At 49.0% G+C, this 13,507-nt stretch overlaps 1 protein-coding gene across 1 annotated transcript in view; it reads left to right on the top strand.

Moving 5' to 3' along the window:
* SERPINE3 (serpin family E member 3) overlaps positions 1 to 13,507 on the top strand; it is a 54,254-nt gene that overhangs the window by 20,324 nt on the left and 20,423 nt on the right. Inside the window, exons 5-6 of the mRNA XM_085620416.1 lie at positions 5,245 to 5,443; positions 12,661 to 12,761. Coding sequence (XP_085476542.1) covers positions 5,245 to 5,443; positions 12,661 to 12,761 — 300 coding nt within the window. The remainder of the gene's footprint in view (positions 1 to 5,244; positions 5,444 to 12,660; positions 12,762 to 13,507) is intronic.

The following is a 13,507-nucleotide window of genomic DNA, read 5'->3' as shown; positions in this document are numbered from 1 at the left end:
CATAAAATAAATGGCAAGAGTATGTCAATGTTGCCTTGGCACTTAATAGATTCTAAATGAGTATCATGAGTATGTATAGTTGTTTACAAGTGTTGTAAATGTATACTACCAGGCAGTGCTTAATTTGTGATAACTAATTGCCAGGGCCCTTCTCAGGAGGCCACTGCAGCTTGCACCACTCCTTGCCCTGCCAATGACAGTACCAACACAACCACTAACCATTACATTCCCACGAGTGTGACAGTTCAGATTTTTTCAGGCCAGCCAAAGCTATAAGAATGGTGTGGGTGGCAGGTATTATAAAGTTTTAATATACATTGAATCATTAAACAACTGTTGTTGTGCTCATCCAAAATGAAACAAACACCACCACCATGTGGCGGACTATCATAAGGGTTGGTGTTGAGAATTAAGTGCTGCTGCCGAGCACCAGAAGTCACACGCTAAAATTAAGCATTGATGCCAGATCTACATCACTGTAAAAATCTGATCACTAAAATGTTTGTTGTAAACATCTTTTAGTCAAAGTTCAACCTAAGTGATTAATATGTGCCTGAATGTTCAATCTATGTCTTATAATACTAGGTGGTATGAGTCTAAAGCTACAATAAAGTAATCCGTCTTCTACAGACAGATCATTCAATCGCTAGATTTGTGGAGCACTTCTTTTCGCCCATGAGGGTATCTAGGCACTGGCAGGGTCCAGTTGAGTAGCCAAATAGACAGGTCTTCAGGGGCTTTCAGAACTCTGGAAGAGATGGGGAGGTCAGTAGATGAAATTTTAGCTCCTTTCAAGTCTTTGCTAGGTTGGAGAAGGAGTGACCTCCGTTTCTACTACATTGGATGCGGGAGTGAGGGTTAGAGAAAGGGACACAGAATGGAAGTGCCTGGTGGGCTGATGGAAGTCCAGGCAGTGGTTCAAGTAGGTGGGTCCGCAGCTGTGTAGGGCCCTGTATGCATGGGTCAGTAGCTTCAACTGGCATCTTTTCTGTACAGGGAGCCAGTGGAGCTCCCTGAGGTAGGGGGTGTTGTGGGTTTGTCTAGGGAGGTCAAGGACGAGTCTGGATGTGGCTTTCTGTATGGTCTGTAGTTGTCCAAGGAGGTGAGCTGCGATTCCTGTGTAGAGAACGCTGCCGTAGTCCAGTCAGCTGGAGATGGGGGCCTGGGTGATGGTGCATCTTGAGCTTTGAGGTAGTCATTTGAATATCTTATGAAGCATGCAGAGGATGAAGAAGCAGGAGTAGGAGATGGAGTTGATCTAAGTCATCATGGTTAGCTTGTTGCCCAGAATGATGCATAGGTTCCTAGCGTGGTCATTGGGGGTAGGAGTAGGTCCGATTTCTGTGGGTCACCAGAATGCGTGCTATGAGGAGCTTTTGTTTCCGTAACCTCTGTCTTGTCCGTGTTGAGCTTCAGGCAGTTGTCCTTCATCCAGTTGGCGACATCTGTCATGCAGTTGTGGAAGTTGATCTTGGTGTTGGCGGTGTCTACGGAGAGGGAGAGGATGAGTTCAGTGTAGTATATGATGTTGAGCCTGTTGGTTTTGGCAATGCTGGCTAGAGGTTTAATGTAAGTGTTGAAGAGGGTGAGACTGAGCAAAGACCTTGGGGTACTTCACAGACACTTTCTGTGGGTTCAGAGGTGAAGGGGGAGAGGCAGACTTTTTGTTTTCTTCCGGTGAGGAAAGAGGCAAGCCATCTGAGATCGGCTCCTTGGATGCCTCGGTTGTGCAGTCTTGTGATGAGTGTGTGGTGGGAGACTATACTAAAGGCTGCTGAGAGGTCTTGGAGGATCAGAACCACAAGCTCTCCTTGGTCGAGTAGGGTTCGGATCGCGTCGGTAGCCGCAATGAGCACTGTCTCAGTGCTGTGGTTGCTGCAGAATCCGGATTTGGAGGAGTCGAGTAGGAGGTTCCATTCCAGATGTGCAGAGAGTAGTTGGTTGACTGCTTTTTCTAATATTTTGGCCGGTAACAGTAGCAGGGAGATTGGTCGGTAGTTGTTGAGTTAGCTGGAGTCTGCCAATGGTTTGCTTAGTAGGACGTTGACTTCTGCGTGTTTCCAGTCCCTGGGAAGGTGGCCGTAGCAAATGAGGCATTGAACAAGGTGGTAAGTATGTGGCTGATTCTGGCCTCACCTAGGTTTAAAATGTAGTGAGGGCATGGGTCGGTTGGGGCTCCTGAGTGGACCACGTTCATGATGGAGGCGGTGTCCTTTGGGACGAGCTAGTTCCATTTGGTTATTCGGATGTCTATGCTGGTAGCGGGTCGTTGTGTTGCTTTTAGAAGTTGGTGGGTTTGGGTTTGAATTATCTGTAGATGTTGGCAAACTTATCGTGGAAGAAGTTTGCAAGGCTGTCTCAGAGTTCCGGTGAGGGGGTAATGCGGTTTTTTGCAGCTGAGGATTTAGTGAAATCTTTGATGATGTTGAAGATTATTGGAGCTTAATTCAATATGTGAGGCTAAGACCTTTTTCTTTGATTCTCTCAACTGTCTGTGGTAGAGGTTGAGGGCTATCTTGAAGGCAGTCTTGTCGGTCACGTCCTTGCTGCTGCGTCATCTTCTTTCCATTTGTTTACAGTGGCATTTACTGGTTTTGAGGTCTTCAGTGTACTAGCTGACTTGCTTGGTGGACCTTCTGCGGGTGTTATTGCCAATGGGAGTAATGCTGTTGGCACAGTTGGTGATCCAATTGTTTCTGATGTTCTGGTCTAGGTTGGTGACGGAGATGGGGTGGATAGTTTTGAGGGCATTGATCCATTTGTCCTTTGAGACTTTGCTCTAGCTGCGGTGTGAGGCGGAGGCCCGTGAGCTGGTGATGTTGAAGTGAACGATGGAGTGGTCGGTCCAAGTGAGTTTCGTGGTGTGGCTGTACCTGATGCAGTCGCTGGAGGTAAAGATGGGTTTTATCATGTGGCCTGTGGTGTGCATGGGATCGTGGATGAGTTGGGTGAGTCCAATGTTGAAGCTTTCAAAGTGGTTAGTAGTGCTGATGTCATTGTGGTTGTCAAGATAGAAGTTGAGGTCGATGAGGAAAATCTAGTTGTTGGAATCTATGGCAAGGGCAGTGAAGAAGTCAACAATGAAGTTGCAGAAGGCTGGATGTGGTCCTGGAGGATGGTAAAAAAAGTGCCCCTGATGGTGGTTTTGCTGTCTACTTGGAGTTGGAAGTTGAGGTGTTCCATGCCTGGGGTGATGTTGTCATTCGTGGAGGTGCATTGGATGGATTCATTGTGTATGATGGTGATCCCTTTGTCAGGCTTGTTGATGCTGTTGCAGTGGATGGTCTTGTATCTTTCGTGTATTGCCGTGGTAATTTTCGGGCACAGAAGTAGGGTTGAGCCAGGTTTCAGTTAGCAAGAGGATGTTGGATGTGTAGGTAGAGATGAGGTCCCAAATTTCTGTTCTGTGTTTGCATAGTGACCGTGTGTTGAGAAGGGCGCATGCGAGTTGGCGTTTTTGTTCAGGTGGTGTCTGTGGTGTGTTCGGTGTGGAGGTGGTCAGTGGGCTGGTGTGTGTGCTGTGGCAGGTGAAGTAGCAATGGGGGCAGGTGAATGGTCCTACCATGGAGCATGGGTCAACGCAGTGGCAGTGTTTATTGCAGAGACAGACATTCCTCCACCTCTCTTTGAACTGGGGAGAACATCAGTGGAAGGTACAGATGAAGATGGTTTAAGATCCACCATTCCAGTCCCTCTAATGGATCGCTGGAAATCCGAGGAGATGGTTTATACAGCACCCTCCCTTCAACCATTTACCTCAGGTCTTTGAAAACCCAGCAATGCAGATTAAGGCTGAGGAAGTGGATACACTTCAGTGTGTATCACAGGAGTGGAAAATTACTTTTGTTTATCACTAGGCCAAAGGCATCTCTTGGAAATTAAATAGGATATAATTACATTCAAACACAGTTAAATACAGGGCATCATAGCACCCATGCCTTAAGGGAAAAAGATATAAGGTGTATTTTTTCAAATATTTTTTCACTATGCTAAAGGCTTCGTTTGGAAACCATGAACAGAATGTGATATACTTGCATTCAAGCACAATAAGATACAGGCCATCAGAGCTCCCATGCATTCAGTACAAAATAAATAGGGTATATTTTTTCAAATGTTGGTGAATTTTTAAAAACTTTAACATGTACGCATTTCATTGGAATAAATTACATCACAGTACATTTTCAATTCTGAATTATGCATTGGATAAAAGATGGGTTACCAGATCATTAGTTTGTATTGGATCTGTTACCAACCATTCAAAGGTAGTCCAAGGGTGAGCTCCTGCCCATGCTGGAATCAACGAGCATCTTAAAATCATCTGTAACCATATTAATGCATAAGTCAATCCTTTTTATATATTTCCAAAAGCAAAATAGGAGCTGTCCATAATGTTCTAACTTGTTCTGTTTCAGCCTAAGTAAGCAGTACTTGAGTGGTGCGTCATTGTGTCACAAATGTTCTCATCTACACTTCTTAGCCACCCGGTTCTGTGCTTCATTTCTGTTTTTTGTTTGTGAGACGGATAGGTCTCTAGTTTTTTTGACAGCACATTTTTAAAGAACTCTGGGTCAGTACTTTTTGGATGTATCTTGAGCTATTCGTTAGATTTGCGTAGCTGGATGGAACTGCCTCTTCTCATTGCTGTATAGTATCTTCTAATCTGCATGATGCAGCATGTTGCAGACACCTCTGGGTGTGTTTGGAACCATTGCTGTTCTATGTCTGACCCAGGCCTTTTTAGATTGGCCATCAATAGGGTGAACTGTTTCTTGGTGGCTTTGACCTCTGATTTTTCTAGGTGAGTTTGGACCACTGCTGTTCTATGTCTGCTGGACCAGGCGTATTTAGATTGGCCATCGATAGGGTGAACTGTTTCTTGGTGGATTTGACCTCTGATTTCTCTAGGTGAGTTTGGACCACTGCTGTTCTATGTCTGACCCAGGCCTTTTTAGATTGGCCATCGATAGGGTGAACTGTTTCTTGGTGGCTTTGACCTCTGATTTCTCTAGGTGAGTTTGGACCATTGCTGTTGTATGTCTGAACCAGGTCTTATTAGATTGGCCATCGATAGGATTAATTATGTGTTTGTGGCTTTGATCTCAGATTTTCTCTATGATATGGACACCAGACTATCTGGTAACTGTATTCTCTCAATACTGACTTGATTATGAAGAATGACCAATTATTCAAGCAGACAACAAAAATAAAACACTTGCTGATGTATGATGATATCACATTTTTTAGGTCTATTTCAAACACCTTCCCAGCACCGATTTACAGTGACTGAGCTGCCCTACATTGGGAATAAGGTCAGCATGTTCGTGGTGCTTCCTAGCGACCGAATGACACCTCTATGCCACATAGAATCTCACCTCACTGCCAGAACCATTGCCCAGTGGACCAATGGCATGAGGAGGATGAAGATGGACATTTTCCTTCCCAGGTAAATTTGTCACGTGTACTCGTTGCGGGCAAGTTTGCAAATTATTTGTATATGCTAAGCATATAATACATGTCATGTCTTTTAGTAAATCTACTCCAAAAAAACCTGTGCACAAATATCAATAGAATAAAATATAGAGAAAGCGATCAAGTAAAAAATCAAGTGTATGTGTAAAGGTGGAATAAAATGGTATACCAGAGAGGTATTGTGTACCGATTCCCTGCTCAGTAACCCTTGAGCATTAAACTGTGTATTAATTGCTATTCTTCAAAGCTTTTGAGTATAATTCTTGAAACTATTTTAAGACTTTCATTTTTTCATGATTTACTGTTTTTTAACGTTAGAGCTGCGTTATCACCTTTGTTGTTAGTGACAATGGTAGTTATGTAGAAAGTGATGACAGAGATGGAGCACCAACCACATCCTGCCTGTGTGTGCTTCCATTATGAGACGTCATCTGTTATTATATCATTGAAGATGTTATCTGTGATGTCATATGTGAGGTCATGAGCAGCACATGGCGGTGTGAGTTATAGTTTGCGCACTGTAAGTGAGGAATTTCATTTTTTGGTGCAAAGTTATCTGCACTTTTTCATGGAATTTATGAAACTTTTATAAGCTTTTATCCAAATTAAGTAACAAGGACGACTTTAGATAGATAGATAGATAGATAGATAGATAGATAGATAGATAGATAGATAGATAGATAGATAGATAGATAGATAGATAGATAGATAGATAGATAGATAGATAGATTTCTTCCATGTTTCAGTAGTTAGTGTTCTGAACTCGAGACAAACACAAAGGTGCACATTTAGAGATTGTTGGAGCAGATGGCCTGGCATAAATTGGAAGTTCCCCCACCTAGGTGTAGAGATGAGGTGGTCTAGTGGTTGGTGTGGGCGGAGCAGAGTGGGTGGAGGAACGGAGGTATGGCCTGGGACAGGAAGGGGCGGAAAAAAGGGGATGGACAGGCAGTCGAGTGCAGGGCAAGCTGGTGTAAGGACGAGAGAATAAAGTGTCCTGATAGAACCCCCTGTGTCTGTCCTTACTGGTGCCCTTAGGACATGACAGCTGGCGACGAGGATGGGATGGAGCTAGCTGCTCTCCCCGGAACACCAGCACACTAGCGAGTCCGGTGAAGGGCTGGTCAAGAAAACCAGCGGAAGCGCCGCCACTCGCGACACACCCGAAGCGTGTGGAAGCCCGCAACAAGAAAAGAACAGGAGCGCGAGGCGCGCCCTGCCTGAGGAGAAGCCAGCACCAGGAACGGCAGAAAGGGAAGCGACGACGCTGACACCAGAAAGGGAAGCGACGACGCTGACACGCGCGTCCCCCGAGGCAGATTGGAGCAGTGAGCGCGAAGAGAGACCCCGCCCGCCTACCTGCTGCCGAACAGTGAGTGAAGCGGACGATGAGAGGGGCCGCCTGAGCAGCGCGTAGTCCTGAAATGAATGGAGTGAGAGCCCGGCACCACGTGGGATGCCTACGCGCGTTATTCAACCGGCGGCCATCTTGAAGTCAGGCGAACTTCCAGACGCCCCATGCAAATAGACCCGGGCGGCCATTTTGAAGTCAGGCAAAGCTGAAATTTAAACAAGCACAGGCCAATACAAAAAAAAAAAAAAAAAAAGGTGAAATAAAAGTGAGAGAAGAAGAAGAAGAAACAAGGAACATACCTGAGACTAGTTTACAAGATTCCACGTAGGAGTCCCTGGGCCTGCATTGCGCCGACGCTGCGCACATCGCACGTGCACCACGATGTCGAACCACGGATCCCCTGCTCGTTCTCCGGCGCGCCAGGATGCGAAGCCGATCATCATGGGGCTGTCGCACCTGCGCCCCCCAGAACCCTTGGCGCTCGTGGTTGGGAGCAGCATGGGCCCTCGCTGGGAAGAGTGGATTGAGGACTTTGAGGACTACATCAAGGGCTCGAAGGTGATAGGGGACGAAGATCAAATGATCGCACTTCGGAACCTCGTGGGCAAGGACATCAGCAAGATGATTAAGGAACTTCCCGCCGCAGACGCGGGAACGTATGCAAGCGTGCGTGCAGCACTGGATCGGAAGTTTGTGCACAAGAAGAACGTAGATTACGAACGTTACGTATTCCAAAGAGCGCGACAAGAAAAGGATGAGGTCATGGGCTCGTACATCACAAGACTGCGGCGACTGGCGCGTCACTGTGAATTCGACAAGTTCTCGACGGACGACGCCATACGCCTGCGGGTGATCGACGGTTGCCAGTCAGAGACGCTACGCAGGAAGCTACTCAAAAAGAGCCACACATTGGATGAAATAGAAGAGATCACAAGGCTCCATGATCAGACGGAAGAACAAGCCAAGACCATGGAGGCAGGGCGCGTGGATCGCAAAGAGGTAGTGTGTCAAGTGCGCACCGACCGCCCTCGCCGGGGGTCGAAAGAACGGGAACGACAAACTCGGCCACCATCGAGACACCCCCGTCGCTCTGGCCATCGACGGCCTGACTCGGGGAAGAGAAGCCGGCGTCAAGACTATGGGAAGAAGGCGCCGCTGAGAAGATGCTACCGGTGTGGCTACGACTTCCCACACATCGGGGCATGCCCGGCCCTGGGACAGAAGTGCCACAAGTGTGGTCGCGACAACCATTTTGAGACAATGTGCGGGGACTACCGGCGGGAGAAAGAAAAAGCCTCCGCGAGGTCACCAAGAGGCGAGACGCGCCGCCATCACGCGCGCGCAGTACGAGACCGCCGGAAGTCCTCCTCCAAGTCCTCCCAGTCCAGCAGGGAGTCGCGGTCCTCACGATGGTCTAGACGGTCACCATCCAGAGACTCCGAATCACTTTCAAGTGACCATGAGTACTCCGTTGAATATGCCAACATGATCGCCGATCCAGACCAACTAAAAAAATACCCTCGGCTTGACATCAGCGTTGGTACGCATCCTACGAAATTCGTAATGGACAGTGGAGCATCCCTCAACTACATCCCAGTCACGGAATACAAAAAGATGAACCCTCGGCCTCGGCTCAATCCCGCACATGTGCGTGTCTACACCTGGATGTCCAGGAAGCCACTCCCTTGCCTTGGAAAGTTTCCCACGACACTAAGGCATCAGACAACATCTATTCCGGCTGTGATTCACGTCATCGAGGGACCGGAAGCTGACTGTCTCCTCAGTCTCCCGACTGCTGAACGGCTGAAGTTGGTGGAAATCCTGTACCGCGTCACCAGTGACAATGACACCATTCACAAGTTCCCGAGGCTGTTCTACGGACTCGGAAAAATGAATAGGGGCCAGATCCGCCTCCACATAAACGACCAGGTCCGCCCGGTTGCCCAACACCCGCGGAAGGTACCGTTCCACCTCCAGCAAGCAGTGGAGGAAGAGCTGCAGGATCTGCTGGACGCCGACATCATCGAACGGACAGAGGGCGCCACACCGTGGGTTTCTCCAGTCGTGATAGTACCGAAGAAGGGAACACCAGGGAAAGTGCGACTCTGTGTGGACATGAGAATGCCCAATACCGCCATTGAGAGAGAGCGTCATCCGGGGCCGCACTTAAGTGACATGATCGCCGCCCTCAATGGGGCGAGGGTGTTCTCCAAGCTGGATTTAAACAAAGGCTACCATCAGCTGGAACTACACGAGAGTTCCCGATATATCACGACGTTTGCAACACATCTGGGGTTGTTCAGATACAAGAGACTGAACTTTGGCATTTCATCAGCCGCAGAAATCTTCCAAGAAGCCATCCGGCAAACGATACACCACATCCCAAATACGCTGAACTACAGCGATGACATTCTCGTCTATGGAGCAACACTCCAAATCCACGACACAGCCTTAGACAGGGTCTGTCATGCCCTACTGGAAGCCAACCTCACACTCAACAGGGAGAAATGCGAGTTCCATCAGTCGCAACTGAAATTCTTTGGCCACATCTTTTCAGGAGCCGGAATGCAACCAGACCCTGACAAAGTGAGTACTCTGAACAGCACCAAGAGTCCACTTGACGTCAGTGATGTGCGGTCGTTCCTCGGCATGGCGAGTTACTGCTCAAGATATATTAAGGACTATGCCACCATCAGTCACCCACTTCGCACTCTCACCAAACAGGGGCAGGCGTTTGAGTGGACCCCTGAATGCGAGCAAGCATTCCAGGACATAAAGAAAGCTGTGGGCACAGTGGAAAGCCTGGCTTATTTCAGCCCGGATCGCAAGACCGAAATCACAGTGGACGCGAGCCCCGTTGGGCTGGGAGCCATCCTGGCTCAATATGACAAGGACACGGACAACCGCCACATTGTGGCACACGCCAGCCGGAGCCTCTCCGACACGGAGAAGGCCTACTCCCAACCGGAAAAGGAGAGCCTTGCGGTCGTGTGGGCGTGTGAGCACTTCCACGTGTTCATCTACGGGAAGCATTTCACCATGGTAACAGACCACCAGGCGCTCGTCACAATTTATGGCAACCCCCGGTCCAAAATGCCACCACGCATCGAGAGGTGGGGACTCCGTCTGCAGGAATACACATTCACAATCGTGCACAAGCCAGGAAAGGCTGCCAACCCAGCCGACTACATGTCGCGCCACCCGGAAGACTCGCAGAGACTCACACCGTCCATGGCAGACGAATATATCCATTTTGTGGTGGACCACGCACGACCGCCAGCAGTCCCCCTAGAGGCCATCCTGGACGCCACCCAGCAAGACACCATGCTCCAACAGGTGATTCGAAGGGTCCGAACAAATAGGTGGCGGCATGAAGAACCGGAAGACGGGAGGGGTGACAGCACAAAGCGTCAGGAGTGGCAAGCGTTCCGGAATGTGTGCGAAGAACTATCTGTCACGCCCGATGGCCTACTGCTACGGGACAACCGAATTGTAATACCCCAGCAACTGAGACAGGGAGTCGTCAACCTGGCGCACGAAAGCCATCGAGGAGTAGTCACGACGAAAAGAGCACTTCGTGAACGTGTCTGGTTCCCCTTCCTTGACAAGATGGTAGAGAACACCCTGAAAGACTGTCTGCAGTGTCAAGTGGTAAGGCAAGGAGACCCGCCAGCACCACTTCAGATGACGCCCCTGCCACCAGGAGTATGGCAAGAACTGGCCATGGATTTCTACGGCCCCATGCCGTCGGGCAAGTACGTGTTAGTCATCATAGATGAATATTCCCGGTTTCCCATCGCCCGTTTTGTCCCATCCACCAACGCGGCTGCCACGCTTACCATCCTGGATGAAGTCTTTGCAGCATGGGGCATACCCGCGGAGGTGAAAACAGACAATGGGCCCCCTTTCAATGGCCGGGAGTTCGGTGACTTCCTGACGCTCATGAATGTGCGACACCGACGGATAACACCACTATGGCCGCAGGCCAACGGCACCGCGGAAAGATTCATGGCCACTCTCAAAAAGACATTCCAACAGGCTGCTCTAGACAAGAGAGACCCACAAGCAGCCCTCAATGATGTGCTCCGAGCCTACCGGACGACACCGCATGCTACCACCGGCAAATGCCCGGCCACACTCATGCTGGGACGCCCAGTCCGGACACGAATACCCACCTGGGAGGGGGCACTACGACCCATTTCCCCCAGCCGCATCCATCGGGAAGTGGAAGCCACCGACAAAGCTCGCAAAGAAAGCATGAAGACATACGCGGATGGCAGGAGACGTGCTCGGTCCCTCTCATTCCACGAGGGAGACTGCGTGGTCGTCAAGCAGGAGCAATGCAAGAAGACAGATAGTAGGTTCAGAGCGGAACCTCTAACGGTCACCCGACAAAGAGGTACCATGCTGACAGCGGAGTCAGACAACAGGCGTGTAACAAGAAATGTGTCCCATTTTCAGAAGTGCAGCCCGGGCCTACAAGAGACACTTGAGTCGCGAGTGACATTGTCAGGAGCTCGACAGTCCGAAACACAGAGCGACGGTGATAGCCACCTAAGACAGACATCCGGCGCCGGCACTGCCGCAGTGCCTGAAGGCCGCACACTCAGACCACGACAAGCAATCCGCCAGCCCAAGCGGCTGATTGAAGAAATGTAATTCTTGGTGACTCATTTTGCTAACAAAGGGGGAGATGTAGAGATGAGGTGGTCTAGTGGTTGGTGTGGGCGGAGCAGAGTGGGTGGAGGAACGGAGGTATGGCCTGGGACAGGAAGGGGCGGAAAAAAGGGGATGGACAGGCAGTCGAGTGCAGGGCAAGCTGGTGTAAGGACGAGAGAATAAAGTGTCCTGATAGAACCCCCTGTGTCTGTCCTTACTGGTGCCCTTAGGACATGACACTAGGGTTTCCTCCAAACCCCGCCTAGGGTTTCCTCCAACCCCGCCCAGGGTTTCCTCCAACCCCCTCCCAGGGTTTCCTCCAACGCAGCCACCCAGTGGTAAACCCTTAGCCAGTTGGCCCGATTGCCACAGGACCACCATGTTATGATGACGGCTGCGTCTTGAGCAGGGCAATCATCACTTCATTTTCCTGCCCAGGACCGCCATTAGGGGCGTAGCGGGCCAGGGCAGGAAAACCTAACAATTACCCCGAAGTGCAGGGAGAAGACTCCCTGCGCATCAGGGCCATTGTTGCTTTGATTTTCAAGCTGAGAGGTTTTTTTTTTTTTAACTCATCTGCAAACTCTTCTGATCCTGCAACAACTGGTTGTGCTAAGGGCAATGAGATCTATGCCAGTGCAGGGAAGCAGGTGTCTCACTTTGGGGCAGGACTAGGCCGCTACGTGCTTGGGGGAAAGAGACCGTTTCCTCCGCCGACCTGGATGGAATGCGGGCCAACCACCAGGGTCTACATGAGCTTCAAAACCCCTTAATTCAACTATGCTTTCATAAAATATATATATATATATATATATATATAGATAGATATAGAGATGTATATATATATACATGCCATAGTTACCTCAGAAAAACGAAAGAACACGCAAACATTCTGTAGCTGCGTTTAAAAGTTTTATCTCTGTTTGCACAAATGACAACAATGTTCCTGAATTGTAACGCCATGGGAATTGTGACCCATGTCTAATCAATGTTACCTTCTCTTCCACTGCCCTGGGTTTTTGCCTTTCACTGCGAGTACAGGCTCAATTACCTTTAAGGCCATTGATATGTTAAAGTGATATTATGATTCAACGTGAAATAGTATCCATTAAAGGATGTGTTGGACATACAAATATTGTTACCACAGTCAAACATGAGAATTGTCTCCTTACGTTTAGATTTAGAATCCAAAGTAACTTCAGCCTGAAAATGGTTTTACCTACATTGGGGATTACAGACCTGTTTGACCCCAGAAAAGCAGACTTCAAAGGAATTTCAGGTAAGGTCTCTCATGCCATATCTGCTTTCGGTAATAATTCTAAGTCACATGGCTATGATGTTGTAGCTGTTCCGTGCCAAACCGAGGGACACATTTATGAGGCCCTTGCAGCACTTTTGCGCTGCTGGAATGTCACTTTTTTGACGTTCATGGTGGCGCAATGTGCCACGGCATTATTACAAGGCCACGTAAATCCACTTTACGTGGCTTTTCATGGCCTTGCAAATATGTGCTCCTTTCACGCAGAACAGTGCACTAAAGGGGCGTTCCATGGATATTGCTGTGGGAGTTCCCAAGCAACACCCATGGAATCTGAAGCATTCTCAGATTTACGTGGAATCATAAACTGGGAGTACGTCAGATTCTAACGCCACCCCACGGGTGGTGTTAGGGATGCGCAACGAGGACAAATATTTTCATTTCTCCTCGTTTTTTCCTCTTTCTATGAGTGCTGAATTCTGCAGCACACATAGAAAGAGGAAATCGCCTGAATTTATTGATTTTGTCCAGGAAGGTGGCCCTTCCTGCACAAAATCAATCAGCCCTGCAACGCAGGCACCCATGCACCATGGTACAAGGGTGCCTGCGTTGGCGTATGGCAGCCCATTGTGCGCCGGCGCAGGGGAGAAGGACAGGAATGCACCGTATCTTATAGATATGGGTCATTCTGCCCTTTTCTTTTGAGGCAGGGCAGCGCAGCAAGATTCCTTGCGGCGCTGCCCTACGGCAAAACCCCATAAATGAGG

The sequence above is a fragment of the Triturus cristatus genome, chromosome 8 (genome assembly GCF_964204655.1).
Source record: "Triturus cristatus chromosome 8, aTriCri1.1, whole genome shotgun sequence".
Classification (NCBI taxonomy): domain Eukaryota; kingdom Metazoa; phylum Chordata; class Amphibia; order Caudata; family Salamandridae; genus Triturus; species Triturus cristatus.
The sequence above is the reverse complement of the archived record's forward strand: the minus strand, read 5'-3'. Positions and strand labels throughout refer to the sequence as shown.